Source organism: Pistacia vera, unplaced genomic scaffold, assembly GCF_008641045.1.
Source record: "Pistacia vera cultivar Batoury unplaced genomic scaffold, PisVer_v2 Contig246, whole genome shotgun sequence".
Taxonomy (NCBI): domain Eukaryota; kingdom Viridiplantae; phylum Streptophyta; class Magnoliopsida; order Sapindales; family Anacardiaceae; genus Pistacia; species Pistacia vera.
In genome coordinates this window covers 688,475-708,910 of record NW_022196053.1, presented here as the reverse complement: position 1 = coordinate 708,910, position 20,436 = coordinate 688,475, and the positions used below count along the sequence as shown (strand labels likewise).

General features: G+C 35.3%; 4 protein-coding genes across 5 annotated transcripts; 2 read left to right on the top strand and 2 right to left on the bottom strand.

The window, feature by feature from the left end:
• Positions 1-7,008: 7,008 nt before the first annotated feature.
• LOC116131935 (protein NAR1) lies at positions 7,009-11,184 on the top strand. 2 transcript variants are annotated; one of them, XM_031417607.1, is made up of 11 exons: positions 7,009-7,307; positions 7,403-7,470; positions 7,580-7,733; positions 8,004-8,190; positions 8,416-8,542; positions 8,769-8,943; positions 9,059-9,108; positions 9,195-9,366; positions 9,646-9,772; positions 9,975-10,066; positions 10,561-11,184. In XM_031417607.1, the coding sequence occupies exons 1-11, from the start codon at positions 7,188-7,190 to the stop codon at positions 10,711-10,713; spliced, it is 1,425 nt and encodes a 474-aa protein (XP_031273467.1). In that variant the 5' UTR covers positions 7,009-7,187; the 3' UTR covers positions 10,714-11,184. The 2 variants fall into 2 exon arrangements, with proteins under 2 accessions (XP_031273467.1, XP_031273468.1); XM_031417608.1 differs by having other exon boundaries at positions 7,166-7,307; positions 7,420-7,470.
• A 1,674-nt stretch (positions 11,185-12,858) lies between these two features.
• On the top strand, positions 12,859-14,167 carry LOC116131996 (stress-associated endoplasmic reticulum protein 2-like). Its single transcript, XM_031417685.1, has 3 exons — positions 12,859-13,140; positions 13,257-13,413; positions 14,022-14,167. The coding sequence occupies exons 1-3, from the start codon at positions 13,138-13,140 to the stop codon at positions 14,066-14,068; spliced, it is 207 nt and encodes a 68-aa protein (XP_031273545.1). The 5' UTR covers positions 12,859-13,137; the 3' UTR covers positions 14,069-14,167.
• A 145-nt stretch (positions 14,168-14,312) lies between these two features.
• On the bottom strand, positions 14,313-16,564 carry LOC116131980. Its single transcript, XM_031417669.1, has 5 exons — positions 15,714-16,564; positions 15,379-15,597; positions 15,110-15,208; positions 14,893-14,997; positions 14,313-14,766 (listed from the first exon to the last, which is right to left on the bottom strand). Exons 1-5 carry the CDS (start codon positions 16,233-16,235, stop codon positions 14,542-14,544), a joined length of 1,170 nt encoding a protein of 389 aa, XP_031273529.1. The 5' UTR covers positions 16,236-16,564; the 3' UTR covers positions 14,313-14,541.
• Positions 16,565-16,762: 198 nt separating this feature from the next.
• Positions 16,763-18,372, bottom strand: LOC116131966 (serine acetyltransferase 1, chloroplastic-like). The gene has a single exon (XM_031417646.1). It carries the CDS (start codon positions 18,349-18,351, stop codon positions 17,494-17,496), a length of 858 nt encoding a protein of 285 aa, XP_031273506.1. The 5' UTR covers positions 18,352-18,372; the 3' UTR covers positions 16,763-17,493.
• Between the last annotated feature and the right edge of the window lie 2,064 nt (positions 18,373-20,436).

Genomic DNA, 20,436 nt, shown 5'->3' with positions numbered 1-20,436 from the left:
GTATTGTGTTTTAAGTTTCAAGGTTTTTTTGCCCTTTTAAAAACTTATTTAAGGTAATGGTTTAAAGTGTAATTTTACAGGGTATTTAGAACCATAATCGAAACTGTTGTTACAGGTTTTGGTTTTGGGTGTCTAGAGTCGATTCCAGAATCGGTTCCAAATTTCAAGGAACCATCGGTTCTGGTTCCAATTCCTTCAAAAAATATAAAGTATCCGAAACCAAACACCTCTAGTAGATAGGTATAATCTCAAGTTCGATTTCTTATATGAGTGTTCTCGTGATTTAAGTGAAGAATCGTGATAGTGGGTTTGATTCATTATCTGAGTATCCATAATTGAAATGCAGAGCAATGACGGGGAGTTGTTACACTACTCTTCCCCAAATATTAGTTTAAAATCTAAAAATCGGATAAAATTTTAAACGGGAAGTTATTTAAAATCTGAATTTCAACGCTCATTAATAGACACTAAATTGAAGTGAGACTCTAATTAATTGTGCTAGTTGAAGTGTCAATCAGTGTATGAGATTATAATTAACGAGAAGGGCCACATAATTAATTGAAAGGAATTAATTAGAGAGTACTCCCGGAAGGCAATGATGTGTACATCTTAACTTGTTGTATATCAATTTTAACCATTAATTCCATTTTAATATAATTAAAAACATTAATTCCATTTTAACCAATTACCTAGACATGGGCAGGGACCCGTCCCAACGGGATTGGTCCCATTTAGGATCAGTCTCTCATGGGCCTGGAACCACGAGAAATTTCAGGATTCGAACCGGTCACCCGCCTAATTTTTTTTAGGGCCAAATAAAGGGGTTTATGTAATTTCTGGGAGATTTGTAAATTTTCAATTAAGTTTAAAAAATAAATAAATAATTAATTAATTAATGGTTAATTATAATTAATAATTATTTATAAATATGGGGATTTAAATTTAAACTTTAATGAGATAATTTAATTAATTAATTTTAATATAAATGTAATATTCACACTTAACAAATAAACAATTAAATAAAATTGTTTTTATTAAATTATTTATCGTCAATAATATTTACATCGTTCAAATCTGTGTTCCTAAAGAGTTTGAGTAGTTCAGGATCTTCAGGGTGCTGTTGTAGTCTTCTCTCTGCATGAGTCCAATCCCATAAACACGTTATCACTTCAATCATCTCATTGGTTAAAGAGCATCTTCTGTCTTCAACAATTCGGTCACTTGTTGAGAATGTTGACTCGGATGCAATTGTAAAAACCGACACATATAAAATGTCACGTGTCATTTGGGCTACAATGGAGAACCGACTTCAACGTTGTTTCCACCATTGAAGCACATCCATCTCACGTTTCTCCTTCTTTGTCATGTAGGGCATGTCCATTTGTAGGAAGCAATTCAACTCATTTGGTCCATGTATGTACGAGCTAGAGCTGCTACTTCCGCCGTCATGTTCCATATATGTCCACATGCTCGATTCTTGATAGTTGTCTTCATCAAGGTCCTATTGGTCGTCTCTGCTGGACATTCTAGTTCCATTGTACCTGCTTTGATATAAAGAAAAAAAGTTTTCCAATTCTTGCTTAAAGTTAATCAAATAATACGTAATCATATCCTAAATATTGGCTTATCTCAGTAACTATACAATTAACTACATGTAATTTAAACCTAGGATCTACAACAAGGCCTAATCCATATAAGAATGGAATATCTAACCAATATTTCTCATATTTTTTTTCCATCTTTGAAACAATTTCCATTAAGACGTCATTATATATATATTTAGCAAAAGTTTCAGAAATTTGAAGTAAAATATCTAATGCTAAATTAGTAGTAGGATAATAAATATCACTTAATGTATTAGTGGATTCATAAAAAACTTTAAAAAATGAATATAAAAGTTCGAAAACCATCCAATCATCATAGCTAACAACTTCCTCTGGATAGTTCTTTCGGTTGACGAAATCTGTAATTTATCTTATGGTTAGCAAAACTTTTCCCAACATCAAGTAGGTGGAGTTTCAACGGATGGGCATGTCCATACATAACTTCAAAGGTCGAGCTGGTGGGTTCTCTTGCTTACAATATTTGACGTACTCATGTCATCTTTTGTTGCTACCACCGATGATGAATCCGATAACCGCGCACACCCTCTCAATCTTTGAATTTATAACTTCTAGACATGCTTTAATAATCAAATTGATGATGTGGTACGCATATCTCTGGTGAAAAAAATTGTTTTCACCGCGCGGATCTATTCTCTTTTCAAATAAAGAGATAGCCGCAGTGTTAGCAGATACATTATCTAGCATTAGTGCTACAACTCTATCAGTTAATACATATTCTTGGAAAACTTCAAATATTGTAAAATAAATAGTGTCAACATTATGTGCAGTATATAATAGTCTAAAACCTATCAATTTTTGTTGTAAATCCCAACCATGATCTAAATAATGTATTGTGACAGTTAAAAAATCTGTTTTTTACCTACAAGCCCATATGTCTGAAGTAAGTGCAATAGATATATTCCTAAAATTTTGAATTTCGTTTTTAAGTTGAACATTTATTTGGTTATAAAGTTTTTGTATGTTCTTTCTACTTGTACTTCTACTAATAGGGGTATACGTTGGACAAAATGTATTTTTAATCATGTGAATAAAATAAGGATTTTCAAATAAAGAAAGGGGAGAGTCCGTAACAACTATGTATTTTGCTATTTCCTCTCGTGCTTGGAGTGCATTTTATTGTCATGTTAACAGAGTTGAGGATTGTGGATTAAAATTAAATTGAGTTTGATTTTGCTTACTTGGTCCGATTGAAGATGAACCAGATAGCTGCATTATTTGGGGGTGCTTCTTCTCCAAATGTCATTGCATCGTCGAAGTCCCCTTCTCAATGTTGATGACGGTTCCACAGAAATTACATACCCCATACGATTCTTCCTCTTCCCCATTCGCCTTTGTCCGTTTTGATTTGGTGAAGTCTCGTCATACATCGGACACAATCCTCTTTGACGGTCAGGGGAGTTGGGCTGTGGAGTCGCAACTCGTTTGTGTTTGACTGCACCCCATCTCGACTGAATGTGGTTGTTGTCATTGAATTGTGGCTACTGCCTCTGGAAAGGATGAAAATGGATCGAACCCTTCCATTTCTTCGGTGGATGGAACGTAGAACTCATTTGACCATTCCATTATGAACTTATGATAAAATAATAAATAATTAAAATGAAAAAAAAATAGTAATATGAATAAAAGATGATATTGAAAAATATAAAAAATTGAATAAAATAAATAAATAAAATGAATAAATTATAAATATAAATATAAATTGAATTGAAGAAAATATGAATGGTAATTGGGTTAGAGTAGAGAGATTGAGAATTGGTGTGAAAATTGGAAGTGTGGGGGATTATTTATAGTGTAGGATATTGGGGGGGTGGGGGGCGGCCCAAAACCGCATGACCGTTGGCTGCTAACGGTTATAACTGTTGGCAGCCAACAGTCGTGTTGTATTAATTGTTTTTTTTTTTGTAAAATATCAATTTATTCTTTAATATTTTTGTCAATTTCAAAATTTTCAAAGGGTTTTTAGATATTTTACAGATGACTTTTTTGAAATTAAGCAAAAGGGTTTGGGCCCAGGTTAGGATCGGTCCCAAGCTTGGGCCTTGGAGGAGGGCTCGATCAAGGGATCGGTCCCTCCTCCCATAGGCCTGGTCTGGTTTGGGACCAGACCCTCCTAGAACCGGTCCTTACAAGGACTGGTCCTTTGGGCCAGGTTTTTGGGACCAATCCCAAATGCCCAAGTAATTGAATTACCATATATGCTTAATCCCAAGTTTCTCTTAATAACACTCCATAACTATCAACTCCAACAGTTAAGATAAAATAAAAAAAATATATAATTATACCAAATCAATTATTGCCGAAACCATGTCATTCGACCGCTTGGATATAACCTATCTTGGCCAAATTACTTCATCTTCTCTAGCAAAACCTATGTTTTTTGGTTGAATCCAACCCCTTGATTCGACCAAAATACACAAATTTTGGCCACCATACAACCTAATTATCCGGCTATTTTCGCACTCTTCTCAACAACATTTCAACATATCTCCCATTCTTAACCCTAAAATCCCATCAAAAACCCTAAATACAAAACCAGTATTTCAATTCAAATTCTGCTCGATTTTGACACAAATAGGAGCAGGGTGGTTTAGGATTAAAAGTTTGAATTTTGGCAATGGAGGGAGGGGTAGGTTAGGGTTGAAGAAGATGGGTGAATACTATAAGTTTTATATATCTGTGGGGGCAATTTCGTCCCATAATATTGTGTGTAATAGAATTGTACGATTTCTTGAGACATTTCACACTTTAAAAAAAGAGTAATACTATACATATATCGTTTTCATACAACATTATGTGGCAATATATGATTGGCTAATTTAAAGTTAAAATTAAACTTTCACCAAATCATATCTTGCCACATAATGTTGTATGAGAATGATGTATGTGTAGTATTATTCTTAAAAAAAATGCTACTTCTCATTTCAAGGCTGTAAATAATATCATTTAATATAATTTCTCAAGCTTTTACCATAAATAAGTCCAATAAACAAACTCTCAAATATAATATTAAAAGGAAAACAATACAGTTACTGGAGAATGCGCACCGAATTAGTACACCGAATGACGTGACGTCATCCTGACCGTCGATTAATTATGAATTTCTTTTTTCAAGAAAACAGGATGGCGTCACGTCATTTGGTGCATGAATTCGATCTCATTCTTCGGTAACTATAGCATTGCTCATATTAAAAACAGTGCTAACTGTAGTCGAATTTGCAAGAGTCGTTCACTCCCTATGGGACACATAAAATTTTGCAAAAACAAATACATATTAAACTCACTTTTTATACATGTCAAAAGAAGATTTGACAACTATTAGAGACGTGATTATAACCAACAATTCTCTTAACATACGTTTAGTTTAGTGAATATTCTACTACTAGAAATGTTATATTAATGAAAAAAATTGATTATCTGTGAATGTTAAGAGAAATGTGTTGATTAGGTTATAATAAATTTGTGGGTATATTATATTGATATGTTTGGGTGGGATGAATAAATTAGCATGTATGTTATATAGATTACTAAATTACCCTCTTTTTTAAATATTAATATAATATTATTTTATTATTATTTTTGGAATCATTTCTTTTAACCCCCTTACATTTGAGATTTCACTAAAACAACCTAGCCACATAAAAGTTTTATTTCGAACAAAATTACCCCCACCCACCCCAAGCCATTATCGAACACTACCAGAAGTCACCATAAAGTTGCACAACCGATTGGATCTGGCCAACCATGCTGATCTAGCTAGAAACAGCCAAATCAATGGTTGTTAACGGCTAAATCTGTGGCTGTTAACAACCATGGATCTGGCTGTTAACAACCAAATCTATTATGGCATCGTGCGGCATGTATTAATAGCCAGATCTACAACCATCTAGCTATTTTTTACCATCACTCTGGCCGCTATTCTGGCGACCACCGGCCAATGGTGGTGGCTAGTAGGCAGCGGTGGTCCTAGGTGGCCTGTAATTTATTTTAAATATAAGGGCATTATGGTTCAAAAACTTGATGAATTAGGAGTAAAATTGTAATAGCATGTTCATGTAAATTAATTTCACAATAAAGACATTATGGTCCAAAAATTTTAATAATTAAGGATAAAATTGTAACAAAATTAAGACTATCAAGTAATCTTAAAATACCCAAGAAAAATGAGATAATCAAATTACCACCTATATAACCAATAATTATTATTATTGGTTTTGGAAGATTACCGAAATCTTATATTACTTGACAAACAGAAGTAGTAAATTAAATAATATAATATGACATTACCTCAATAATAAATGATAACTCCCAACCAAACACACCCTTATAGTAATTATGTATTCATTTTTTACATGTATTACAAAGAGAATTGACAATTATCAAAGGCAAGATTGCAAGCCCTTTAGCCAGTGGAATTAGTTATACCTAAAATGTTTTATACTCAAGTCGTAGGAGAGACCAGGGGCGGACCCAGGTCCCTTGAGGGTAGGCCCAGGCCTGCCCTCAACTTTTAAAAAAAAATTGAAATTTTTTTTTTAAAAGGTTAAAAAAAAATTAAAAAGTTAGGTTTTGTCTTTTTTATATTCAAGTTTTTCTTCCCTAATTCTCAATTTCCCTTTTACATGCGGATCTGGATTTGGATTGATTGTAATCTATCTTTTTGTAAACTTTGGTGTATTTTACTTTTGTTAGGGTTGTGATTGAGTTCTAAATTTGTATAGAATATTTGGTGGATTTGTAGTTATTGTAAACTCTTTTGATTATATTGGATTTAAGTGGATCGCTAGATTCCCGTGGTTTTTTTTATCTCTTCACATTGAAGAGGTTTTTCCACGTAAAAATTTTATTGTATTTCCTTGTGAATTAGATGTTATTTTCTTATGTTTTCATTAGTTGATTGACAAACAGTGGCAGAGTGATGGGGCCCTTCCTGTGTAAAAATTTTGGGTCGGTCACTAGGAGAGACACCTATTATACTGTACAATTACCTTGGTCTATTAGATTTGTGTTCTATAACCCTAAGAATTAGGTCGACTCGACTGATAATTGTGTCGGATATCTCATTTATAAAAAAAAAAAAAAAAAAAAAAGGATTATAATAATTTTGCGTAGAGGAAAACCTTACCGACAGAGTACTACATACTTACAATATAGACGCGAAGCATGCAGCCGAAGAAATGGGAAGTGGCCACTCCACATGTTACGTAGAATAGAAGCATTAGATTTTTAGTTTGTCTGCCCAAATTATAATATATGGTAGCAAAATATTTCTGTGCTACTTGCATGCCAAGTCCAACTGCTTTGGACCGTGGTCGCCACGTGCCTTCCAATCCAACGCACCAAGAACTTACAACTCAGCAACTTAACTGATCTTTGACTTTACAGTTTCAACAGCTTTCTAAAATCCTATTGGTTGACAATCTCACCGCGATCCACAGAATCTATTTTTTTGTAATCTCATATTGCCTTGAATTTTCCAAACCCTAAATTCAGCTCTAAAAATCCTCGATATTTGAACAATCCACCGGTTACCACGCTCGATTCAGCTTCCGAATTTCGATAGAGATGTCTGAGAAGTTCTCTCCGACGTTAAGAACCGGAGATCTTAGTGATTTTATCGCGCCGTCGCAGAATTGCGTAGTTTCTCTTAAAAAAGCCACCGCTAGAAACCCTGGTAAACCCCAGGTAAAGAAAGAATTTTGCCTGGAAGTTTAGTTTCATTTAGTGAATTTATATGTTACCCTTTCGGTAATTTTGGAAATTGTTTTGGTTTGATGAAGGTTTCTAGTTCTAGCAGGCAGCAAGCGGAACCGGTAAAAATATCACTCAAGGATTGCTTAGCTTGTAGGTAAGCTGATTTTTTTATTTTTTGTTCAAGTTTTTTTTTTTTTTTTTGGATTTTTGATCATATATGAATGAGAAATTTTAAAATTTATGATGGTTTTGGACCTGTGTAGCGGATGCATAACATCAGCTGAGACAGTAATGCTTGAGAAGCAAAGTTTGGATGAGTTTTTATCTAATATTAATAAAGGAAAGGCTGTCATTGTTTCACTATCTCCACAGTCCAGAGCTTCTGTTGCTGTTCATTTCGGCCTCTCTCCACTTCAGGTCAAGCTCTTATTATTCATTAATTTTTAATGGCTTTTTTCTTGTTTTATGCTTGTTGTAATTGAGGATGATATGAATTTAGGATATCAGCAATCGGGTATTTCTTGAGTGAGGTTGATATTAAGAATTGTAGTTTATCGTGTGAATTTTTTAAATATTTGGTAAATGATTTTGAGTTGGTGAGTGATTGTTATATGCAAAGAGTTTGGTACTTTAGAGTGAAACTGGTTTGTGGTTGTAATGCTTGCAAGTTATTTTCTAATTTTTCAGGTTTTCAAGAAACTTACAACGTTTTTGAAGTCTTTGGGAGTAAAAGCTGTGTTTGACACAAGTTGCAGTAGAGACATAACGCTTATTGAAACTTGTAATGAGTTTATTTCTCGGCACAGACAGAGCCAAGAATCTGATGATGAAAAGTCTCAATCCTCCTTACCCATGCTTTCATCAGCATGTCCAGGTATGTAAGGCAACTGTATGATTATTAGCTTGGCTCTAAAAACTGCCATACACTGTATGTGAATGCATGGTGTTCTAAGATGCACAAGCAAACATTATTGTTAAAGCACAAACACATGCACAGAGAGATGGAAGAGTGGGAGGGGCAGAGGAAGATGATGTTTTAGCAGTGGAAGGAGGCTTCCTAGGTGAATACTGTCATATGAACATCTTTCTTTAATTGTAGGTTGGATATGCTATGCTGAAAAACAACTTGGATCTTATATTCTGCCTTATGTCTCTTCGGTGAAGAGCCCCCAACAAACAATTGGAGCTACTATCAAACATCATGTATGCCAAAAACTGGGTCTTAGGTAATCTTTCCATTAAAAAGATACTTATCCACTGGAGCCCTTTTTCTTATTGGAATTGGAATGCTAGGCATATTTTTGGTATGAGTTATAGGGAATGAGATTTAATGTGTTTTAAGCTTTAATTTTAAGGAAATTCTGCGTAGTTGTAGAACACCCAAACACTTGTGAATCTTATTGTCTAGGTTAATGTAAGTGAATGATTTAATTGGAAATACTTGTTTAATAGGCCAGAAGAGATTTACCATGTGACTGTGATGCCCTGTTATGATAAGAAGCTTGAAGCTGCAAGGGATGATTTCGTTTTCCAAGTGGATTCTCAAGAAACATATAATAATGAAGGTCCTATGATTCCTGAGGTTGATTCAGTCTTGACATCCGGTGAAGTCTTGGATTTGATACAGGTGAGATGAAGCTTTTCATTTGTTGTAATTTCATTAGTTCTCTGAGAGATTTTTTTTTTTTTTTTGAAAGTAATCATGACTTATAATTTTGTGTTGCTCTATGTCAATTTTGCAGTTAAAAGCAGCTGATTTTAAAGCCTTAGAGGAATCTTCTCTTGATAAGATGTAAGAATAAAGATAATTTTCTAAGGTTTTCTTCATGCCACTTAGAATTACTGATTAGATATAGAGTTCCTTCAACCTTCATGCAGGTTGACAAATGTTGATGAAGAAGGGCATCTTTATGGGGTCCCTGGAAGCTCTGGAGGTTATGCAGAAACAGTTTTCCGATATGCTGCTAAAATGCTCTTTGGAAAAAATTTAGAAGGCAAACTGAACTTCAAAACCATAAGAAATTCTGATTTCAGAGAGGTGGTTTTGGAAGTAAGTTATCTTTTTAATTTGGTCTCATCTTATAAGCATATGAGAAGCTTATCTGTCAAACATAAGTTTTTCTATTAATTGGGATATCAGTATTTATACATAATAAACTGGAGCTGGTGCTAGGCCTGAAGAGCCAGCTTGTTTTTTTATTAATTAAGCGTGAACCCAGGTTACCTAAGCCGCATGTGATGCACTTTATTGCTGTATGATTACTGCACAGAGGACTTACGTATTACGTTTTATTTGTGTTATAACATTTTGTTCCTTCTTATAATGTAGGTGGAGGGAAAAACAGTGTTGAAGTTTGCACTATGTTATGGCTTCCAGAACCTGCAGAACATTGTCAGGAAAGTGAAAATGCAGAAATGTGATTATCATTTTGTGGAGGTCATGGCATGCCCTGCAGGTCAACCTCTTTTCTAATATTCTTTTTCATCCCATCCTTCCCCCACAGCGCCGCCCCCCCCCCTCTTTCTCTCTTTTTTACTGGATTTTAAATGTTTTGTACATATGGATGTTAAATTTGTATGGTAGCACATCCTTTTTTCCATTTTAATGTCAAAGCAAAAAGCTGAGTAGATAGTAATGGGCCAGCATATTTTAAACAGGGTGCTTGAACGGTGGAGGTCAAATCAAGCCAAAGTCAGGGCAATCTCCAAAAGAATTGATTCAGTCATTGGAAACCATCTATATGGAAAATGTAAGTAATCATCTTTAGTCAAGAACTTCGTTTCTGTGACTTGTGGTCTTCTTGGTTAGCTTGTTTATAACTTGGAAAAACATATTAAGTTTTTGTGTAATGTTAGAGTTGGATTGCATAATCATTAAATGTGAGTTCCTTGAAATGAGTAATCACATGCACAAGCATATTATTGGTACGTGATTTTGTTGGTATCAGCCTAATTCATCAAACCTTGGATGGTTGTATGTGAATGAAAAGACCCCATTCTCTCTCGATGCATTATCCAATGTTAGCTGGAAGCCAAATATAGTCCATCAAAACACTGTTTATAAACTCCTTCGAGCAATATATTCAGAAACACCTTAATGATTAAAATGTACACTGTGGAAATTTGGACTGTATTATACTACACTTGCATGCAACATCTATTTGTAAGTTCTTTTTAATTATGCGCTTTATTCGCGTGCGGTTAGTGCTATATTTTAACATGATTGTTCTTTAATATATAATAGGTGTTGGCAGCCGATCCTTTTCAGAATCCTCTTGTGAAAAGCCTATATGATGAGTGGCTTGAGCAACCTGGTTCCGAGAAAGCTAAAAGACACTTGCACACAGAATATCACCCTGTGGTAAAGAGCATTACTGCTCAGTTACACAATTGGTAAACGAGTTATGGTTCAAACGCTTGATCCTATACAGTCTTGGATATTAAAACTCTCCTTGGGCCCCATGCCCCCCTGGAAGGTGCGACATTGTAGCAATCACATACACAACACCTCATACAACACTGGCCCATAACTTCTCAATCACAGGATTTCATTGCAGGGGCGTTCAATTTTGATAGAGTAAACAGATGTTGTCAATTTTGATAGAGTAAACAGATGTTTTCAATTTTTTCCCCTTTGTGTACATGCCGTATATTAGAATCTTGTTATACATAGAAGAAAAGGTTCCTTTGGTCACTTAAAACTCTTTGTTTTTGAATGGTCCAAATAAAGTTCCCTTCATTTATGCACATGGCATTTGTTTATGGACCTGTCATTCTCATTTTTGTACAATTGAACAGGTTTTGGGGAACGGTGGTGCCTGCCATGAAACGAAATAATAGTCATTGTATGTGTTGATTAAACTTAATAATAGAAATTGAAATTCATTTATTTATTTCTATTGTATGATGAGTAGAATTTGTACCTTTCAATCGTGGCAATGACTATTTGACATTGAATATCTGGACACCTATCTTTACAATAATGTTTTGCGTACAACTGAGTCAAGTAATCAAATAAAAATTACGCAAAATTTATGTAAAATGACTATTATATCTTTTGTTTTTTGTCTGTTTGTATGAGTCAGTTGTAAACATAACATTGCTCTTATTTTTAAAATGAACATATGTTTAATTGCTTGCACTCAACTCAAATTTTATGCACTTCAATGTGTCACTCCTGCCTTCCACATCTCAACACTGTTGCGATACAGCTTCCACAGCCAACCACAACCACCACACCTCCAATCTGCCTTCTACAACACAGCACTACTGGCGGCAGCCTCTCACCAATTTCCATGGGTACCACCAAGACAGCCACCGTCACAACCCTCGAATACTAAAGAGATTTTGAATTTTGATTTTTGCAGCTTCATGTAAATTGACCATCCTGCCTTTCTTTAGAACGGATTTTACTAATGGATCTGGCATGTGGGTGAGAAAGTGTCGTTTTGAAACATTTCGAGTGGGAAAGTGTCTTTAGGCCAAACCTTGCGTGGGAAAATGTGGTTTACTCTTTGAAAAACCATCTAGTAATGGATACACTTATAACTAACCAATGTTAAATCCCCACACGTCGCATGTGTATTCATTGACTGGAAGATTTTCTCTTTGAATGGATGTAAAGTCCCCTTTTTTACTGTCATTTTACACCATTCTAATTATGTTCTTTTCTGTAAAATAGAAGAAATCCGATGAATTGTAACATTAAAGTGGAAATAATAGATGGCATTGGCATCTAAATTTTAGATAGGTTATATTCATGTGTATCTTGGATATATATATATATATATATATATATTAAGAACTTAATATGGTAAATCCATACTAAGTAATTACTATTATAAGAAATACTCCGCACTTGGCGTCTTTTCAGATTAGGCATGGCAATGTTCCCCAGAATTCTGGGGATTTGTCTTGGCCCGCCCCATATGGGGCGGGGAAGCCCCTATCTTTTCGAGGATAGGGGTGGGGGTGGGGGGCATTTTAATCCCCGTCCTTGGGGATGGGGCGGGGGTGGGTGATGCATTTTCCCTCCCTCGTATATAATATATAAAATTAAAAATTATATATATACTTTTCAGTTTTCACTAATACCCTTATATTTCACCCAGTCACACAATTATCCTATATTTCACCTAATTACACAATTATCCTATCTATATAAACCCATATTTTTCTAATTTCTCTCACCCGAAACAATTGAACAAGAACAAACCCTAACCCATATTTATGTAAAATTAACTATATTTAAACAATTAATTTAAGTGTTTATCATATGGACGGAAATTAACTATTGTGTTTGGTAATGCTCAAATTAATTTATATTTATGTAAAATTAACAGGGCGGGGATGGGCCTCCAGTATCCCTCTTTGGGGTAGGGAAGGAGAATTTCTGTCATCTTCGTAACGGAGATGGGGTGGGGGTAGGGAGCGATTTTGAGGGCGGGGATGGGTACGGTGAATGGAATCTCCGTCCCATTGTCATGCCTATTTCAGATAGATTAAAAATGGAAGGTGAGCAATAAATAAGTCCTTACCATAACAGAAACCAGACCAAACCAAACGTAGACACATACTAAATCTGTTGACTTGGTGCTGTTAAGGAAACGACAAAGCAGAAAATCCCAAAAACAAACCAGACAAACATGGCTTGAAACAGGCAAACAAGTGTTTAATTTTCAAAGCCACGGATTTTTGAAACCAGGACACCAGCCCCATGTTTCCTCTTCATAACTCTTCTTTCAATCTTATGATTCCCCAATTATAGAAAAAAAAAAAAAAAATTAAAATAAACAGCCTTCTCTGTAACAGCGTCTTCAACATGGTAAATCTCTCATCTTTTACATTACAATTGTGGGAAAATAAAGATTTTGATTCATTAATATTTTTCTTTGGAAAATTTTGATGTTTTCTTTGTTTTTTGTTATTTGGGTTTGAAAGACTACCTCAAAGAGGCTTGCAGAGAGGAAGATCATCAAGTTCCAGAAGAACATAACGAAGAGGGGATCTGTTCCTGAAGCCTCAGTGAAGAAAGGAAAAGACTACCCAGTTGGCCCAATTCTGCTTGGCTTCTTCGTCTTTGTTGTTGTAGGATCATGTATGCCCTTTCTCTTTCTCACATTGCCTTTGTTGCAGATCTCCTTAAATACCAGCTCTATCTATGATAGATCTATATGGTTTTGACTAATTTTTCTGCCTGATTAATCAATCGAATTTCTTCATTGTTAAACTGATTTTTGTGGTGTGAAATTGCATGATATTTGCCTAAAAGATCATTATGTGAAGTTATGTAAACTTGTTCACATTGATTAAACAGAGTGAATGTAGACTGAAAATCCAGATCTCAATCCAGAAGTATAAGAATTGATAAGAGTTTGTGAAATTTAGTCTTTTTTTTCAGAACAGTTAGAACGTCCACAGAAGACATTGACTATTTATAATAACCATCCTTGAAGAGAAAAATAACTAAACATGCATCAATTGGCGTACTGTGGTTCTTGAAATTTGTTATCTGCATATGTTTTTATGTTGTATCTTGTATGGTTGTTGATGAATATTGCTGGATTACTAGTGTCCATGTTCTTTAAGAAAGACGATACATATTGATGTCATATCATCAAAGCATTTAAGGGTTCGGATATCCTTATGATACTTATAAACAGTTCATTCTTTTATCTAATTTATTTCCTCAATTCCTGGTTGCAGCTTTGTTTCAGATAATCAGGACAGCTCTCCATGGTGGCATGGCCTGAGGAATTCAAGGAACAACTCTTTTGATAATGTTATAAGCTACCTAAGCAGTAACTATGTTGAAGAGTATGTTAGAAAACTGTCGACTTGATCCATAAATAAAGAGGTTTTCTCTTCACTAATCTCAAATTTTCCCATTACATTTCCTCTGTCAAGTTCTTTGCAGATAAGTTTATCCCGCAACATAGTAATTCAAAGATATAGCCTTTCATTTATGGCAACTCATGGCTCCCTAGTCCATAGGACATTTCATTGATGAGTATTCAACTTCCATATCACTTTCCACTCTTTATTCATGTGCTTAAAATCAACCATGTACAGCAAGGAGCTATTGCCATTACTCTAAATCAAACACTGGTTTGATTGGATACCAAAGACTGAATATTCATAATCTAGAAAGAGGAAATAGAGGGTAACAAAAGAAAACAGAAGATGAAAGAAATGTTGCAGAAACTATAAATGACCCTCAAGCAGATTAGAAAGCGTTATGGTGCATTTGTCTTCCATAAGTGCGTTTGTTTTCATCTGATTTACGAGCTGCTCGAGCCATTCTGCTTCCTCTGTTTGAATTCTGGCAACAGTCGGAACTTTTGGATAGTTTCCTGTTGTGAGAATTGAACCCAACCTCACTGGAGACTTGCACTTTATTCTCAGATAAGCTTTCATCTTCAAGAGAATCATAGCCCACTGCCTCAAATTCCTACAATACACCAGTCGTTTAACAAATTTTGCGATGTAAATAATCATCTTAAATCTACCAATGATATCGTTGTTAGATTCGACGTGATACAACTAAGCAAGAAAAGATCAGAAATGTACAGCATACCTTGGACTTTGTCTTGGCACAATAAGGTGTTAAACAGGGATTCAAATCCTTGAGAAACATGTCATCTGGACTGCCAGGAGTTGTTGCATCCTCAGAGCTGAACTCCTGAATAAGTTTTTGAAAAAGATCAACCAGGCATCCATTGTAAATTCAGGTTTGGCCAACACAATAAATACAACTGTTATTTTAAATGCACATTTGAATGTGGGGAGCTTACCAGAGAATTAGCAGCCTCTTCATAATCATATGTGGGTGTTCTTGGATCACTACCATGTCGTTGTAAACCTGTTCTTCCTGAATGCTTTTCTGCCTTCACCTGTTTAACCAATTTAATCAGCCATCCAAAGCCAAACAAGTCTCTACTTAATTAAAATAGCAAGAAGTAAGAATTTAGTTAAGATTTACAAACATATTCAACCATAAAATCAAACTTAATTCATTCACCAATCTTATTGAATAAGAAAATGTATGAAATTAGAGCAATACCTCAGCAAGGCCTTCTGCAAGGAACTGGAGCTGGTCTGTCAGAGAAGTAACCTGTTTCTGTAGATGTGGAATGACTTGTTTGGCTTGTTTCAACTCAGAACCCTGCTTCTCTAGCAGTTCTTGAAGCTGAGAATTCATAGCATCTGGAAACAAAATTGCACTCTTTAATGCTTTAATCTCTTCCCTCTGCTTCAAGCACAAATCTTTCAACTTCTCTACCTGCAAATTCCATACAAATATTCGCATTAATTTCAGATGAACCCCATTTTAATTCTGCTCAATCAATCGCATTAAAATCAAAAACCATAATACAAACTTTTAGCAAATAGACTTACTTCACTGTTCTTCTCTTCGAGCAACGACTTAAGCTGAGAAATCTCCATTTCTTGTTCCTTATTAGCATTCAAAAGCTCTCTCTCACTTCTCAAAACCATGGCCAACGTTCTCGTATTCGCATTATTATTTCCTCCCTTCAGTTCTGTCAAAGCTTTAACCTCACTCTTCTTCTCCCCTTTCCCAAACAACTTCCTCTGTAATCCCCCAAAGTTCCCGCCTTTCCTCGCCGTCTTCTTCAGATCCTCCGCTATCACATCCGCCGGTATCACCAGCCCCATTGTCCGATTCCCCGACCCTTTTGTTGACGACAACGACGACGACGATTTCTTCTGCAGCACCAAGTTCTTGACCAAGCTGGTCAAGTTTTGATTTTTATTAGCTGAAGGTTTAGAATTGACAAGTGCACGCGAAGTTGAACTGGGTTTGAGGGTTTTAGTTTTGAGTTCTGCTGACGAAGATGGATCTGAAAAGTAAGATGATGTCGAGGACCTTGAATCGTACGAATTGTACCTGGTTGCCATTTCGAGCAAATATATGATTCCGAATCGAATGAAATGAAAAACAAGGTGATGATTTGATAAGTGAAAGATGGATAAACAGTTCCTTTGAGGAGAGAATTAGAAGAAGAAGAAGAAGAAGAAGAAGAAGGAGAAGATTTGATTTTAAGATTGAGTTTTGTCTGTACTGTTGGCAGTTCTTGCTAAGGTTTTTGAAAATGGGGTTTTCTGACAAGGTGATGACGTGGCATAAAGGCCGCTGTCTGAATTCAAATTTTTTGAATTGGCGTGAGCGGCGCGGGCTTGTAATTATTTATTTGACTTTTTGATTTTAAATCAGAGTTGGGTCGGATCTTGATGGGCCGGACTTAGAACTGAATGGGCCGAAATTTTGGAGGAATGGTTGATCCATCTTGTTATTAATAATGGGCCATTATAATCTCCAATGAGAATTGTTTTTTTATAAGAAAAAAATGTTAAAATAAAACCGATGTACCACGTCATTTGTATATTTATTTAATAAAGTCTTATTATTTATATATGTTGTGACTCTTGAAGTCTCACATCGCTCCTATATGAGGATAATTGAGTGTTTAAATAGGACTAATAGGCCTATACTCAATAGACACGTTTTTGGCTTGAAGCCCAATAGCAAAACTATGAGGCTCTGTAGTGCCAAAGCAAACAATATTTGATGAGCATCCATACTCGGTAGACGCGGACCGTGAGGCCCTGTGGTGCCAAAGCGGATGGACAGTCACATACAATATCTGCTCAACACCTATACTCAGTAGATACAGACCGTGAGGCCCTATAGTGCCAAAATGGACGGATGGGTAATATCTGCTAAGCACCTATACTTGGTAAACGCAGACTGTGAGGCCCTATAGTGCCAAAATGGACGGATGGGTAATATCTGCTAAGCACCTATACTCGGTAAACGCAGACTGTGAAGCCCTATAATGCTAAAGCGGATGAACAGACAATATTTGCTGAGCACCTATACTCGTTATATGCAAACCGTGAGGCCTTATAATGCCAAGTGGACAGGCAGACAATATCTGCTGAGCACCTATACTTGGTAGACGCTGACCGTGAGGCCCTGTAGTGTCGAAGCGGACAATATCTGTTACATTCATAATGATAGTTTTCATTGTACGTTTCATACCAAGACAAACATCCAACATCTATGAATAAATTGTTGAGAAAACAAATTTGAATTCAATTAATCATCAAATAACTCAAAATTAAAATTGAATTATCCATAACAAAATCTTTTCATTTACTTAATTAATCTAGCAGGATTTCCTACAGCAGTACTTCTAGGAGGAACCTCCTTCAAAACCACTGACCCTGCACCAATTTTTGCCTCTTCACCAATTCTAATGTTCCCCAAAACTTTAGTCCCTGCTCCTAATAACACCCCATCTCCAATTTTCGGATGCCTGTCCCCTGAAACTTTCCCTGTACCCCCTAGTGTCACATTATGCAAAATTGTCACATTGTCCCCGACCACGGCCGTCTCTCCGATCACAATTCCGGTGGCATGATCGATCAATATCCCCCGTCCAATTCTAGCCCCCGGATGGATGTCCACAGCGAAAACCTCCGAAACCCTACTTTGGATTAGTAGTGCCATACTAGACCTACCTTGTGACCAAAGTTTATATGCAATTCTATGAGCTTGGCAGGCTAAAAAGCCCTTGAAATGTAGCAAACATTGTACGTTACTTATGCAAGAGGGGTCACGTTCTCTCGCAGCCCTCAGGTCATCTCTGATAGCCGTCTGGATGCCATGATCATCACCCACAATGGTGATGAAAATTTGTGAAAGAGTGTCAATGGGAAGAGTGGGATGGCTCAGCTTCATTGCCAGGTGGTTTGCGAGAGCGGATTCTAATGAAACGTGTGATAGAATTGAAGAACAATAGTAGTTGAACAAAATGGGCTCCTGTTTGATATCTGATTGAGCTTCCTCTCGAATTCTGAACCAGAGGTCGTCATCATCTATGGCGTTATTTTCAGTTTCCACGAAAACCCTTTTGAGAGATGGACATGAAAGTGGATTCGACAAAGTGCGGTGGCATGATCTGTTGGAGTGGAGAGGATAGGATGGCTTTGAAGTTTGACAAACTGCCATTGAAACGAAGCAAAGAGAAAGGGCTGGATATGAGATTTGAAGAGAGAAATGGGAAGATTATATAGGGAGGACTGAAGGGAAAAGGGATAAAGGACATGAAGGAGGAGGAATTTCTTGGAAGGAGATGGTGATGCAAGAGGTGACGATTATTTTTGTGGTTAAAATATAAGAATGATTGCTCCAAGAAAGAATTCCGCAGCCTGCACGAAACCAAAACCTATTTCCAGTGAAGTCAACACGAAATTTTGTTAAACGAAATGAGAGATCAAAGAACGATCGATATGATTGAAATTTTATAGTATTAAAAATTATATTTTTCCTAAATCGTTAATTCGGTAGATTGTTATAGTGTTAAATTCCCTCTTCTTTTGAATTAGTTTTTGAAAGTGAATTCGACTCTAACTATTGAGAGTGAATTTTACATTATCTAAGCCGGCTTATATGTTTGAATTTCTATAATTAAACTACTCTTGATAATTGACTTTCTGTAAAGAAATTTATATTACAAATTAATATTATATGTATCTTTTAACGGAAACATCATATAGTACTCTTAACGTTTCTAAATTTATATCGTAAATTAAAATAAGATATTGAATATATAATATAAGTGGAATATATTAATAATTATTAAAAGTCTTTTAAGTAATTGTCTATGGTTTTGTATTATGGATCACATGGTTATGTTGTTAAGATTATAGAAGTTTTTGAGGGTTAAATTTAGGGTTATTTTTATGTACCCCTTCGAGATTGTTTTATTCAAAAAGCATCCCTTTTTTTTTTTTTGAAAAACTTCTAAAATCTTTTGCCAAAAGGGTTTTTTATGGGATAATAATGAGGCGGATTATTTTGCACGAGCTTTGGATTTGGTCATTGCTCTTCACCTCATTCCCCAATTGTTTTAAGTTGGATGAGGATGACGATACTTATATACAGATAGTTTTCCTCGTCAAACTCTATTCCCCAATTTATTTAAGTAGGGCAAGAACGGACATATATAAAACTATGTATTATAATAACATTATGATTAAATAAATCATAATATTCTAAATAAAACCTCTATAACATATTGTTGCAATATTAAAAAAGAGAAAATTTAAACAAGTCATAAACCAACATAAATTATAATGGAGAATGTGGTGGTTTGAATGGGGACTGGGGAGTACAAAATCCATCCCCTCCCTATTTTAGTACGAGCATTCAGTTTGCCCCCCAAACCCATCAAATTCCCAAATTTACACCTCCATCTTTATCCAATAGAGGCAATTCTTTACAAATACCTAACTTGTCAGGCATTTACCACCTAATGTTTATACTTTTACAGGGGTTTTAAAAATTTAGGGTTTTTTTTTTTTTTTTTTTATATGGTTTCCTAAAGTGGGTGCATTTAAATTAAAATATACAAAACAAAAATGTTTAAAAAAAAAAAAAAAAGAGTTATGAAGTTGAAAATAAGATTTGAATACATTGACATTAAGAAAATGAAGATGAATCAAAATAAATGAAATGAAAAGATTGAGATTTTGTATTTAAAGCAAATAAATCTACAATGTTGTACTTGGTATATTTAGCAAAGCAATACTAATGTAGACCGGCATGTGTCATAATCACAAATTATACTTATTATGGAGAGTTTCAACGTCGTTTAGTATGTGTCAGTGTGTTTATGTAAGAAAAAACAATGTCCGTTATGACGGCCGTTATTTTCTCTCTTTTGTAACCCTCTCTATATATATGTTTGTGGCTAGAGTTGTGAGACACTGCAAAAATATTTATAATCTCGCATTTTCTTCCTTTACTGTTAAACTCGTTTTGAGTATTCTTTGTTAGTCCTTTTATTACAGTTCCATTTCACTTTCTTATTTCTTGTTCTTGCTTAGTTTATGAAATCCTTTTCAATGTTGTAGCTATTTGAAAATTAAAGCATCTCACATTTATTTGTTTATTTTCTGTAGGTTAAATTATGGCAACACCTTCGAACATACCATCGCCGCCATCTAAAATTGGAAACAGTAATGAGGCTAGAGCAGAGAAACAATCAACATCAACTCCGACAACCATAAATACACTTATCATGGTATCATC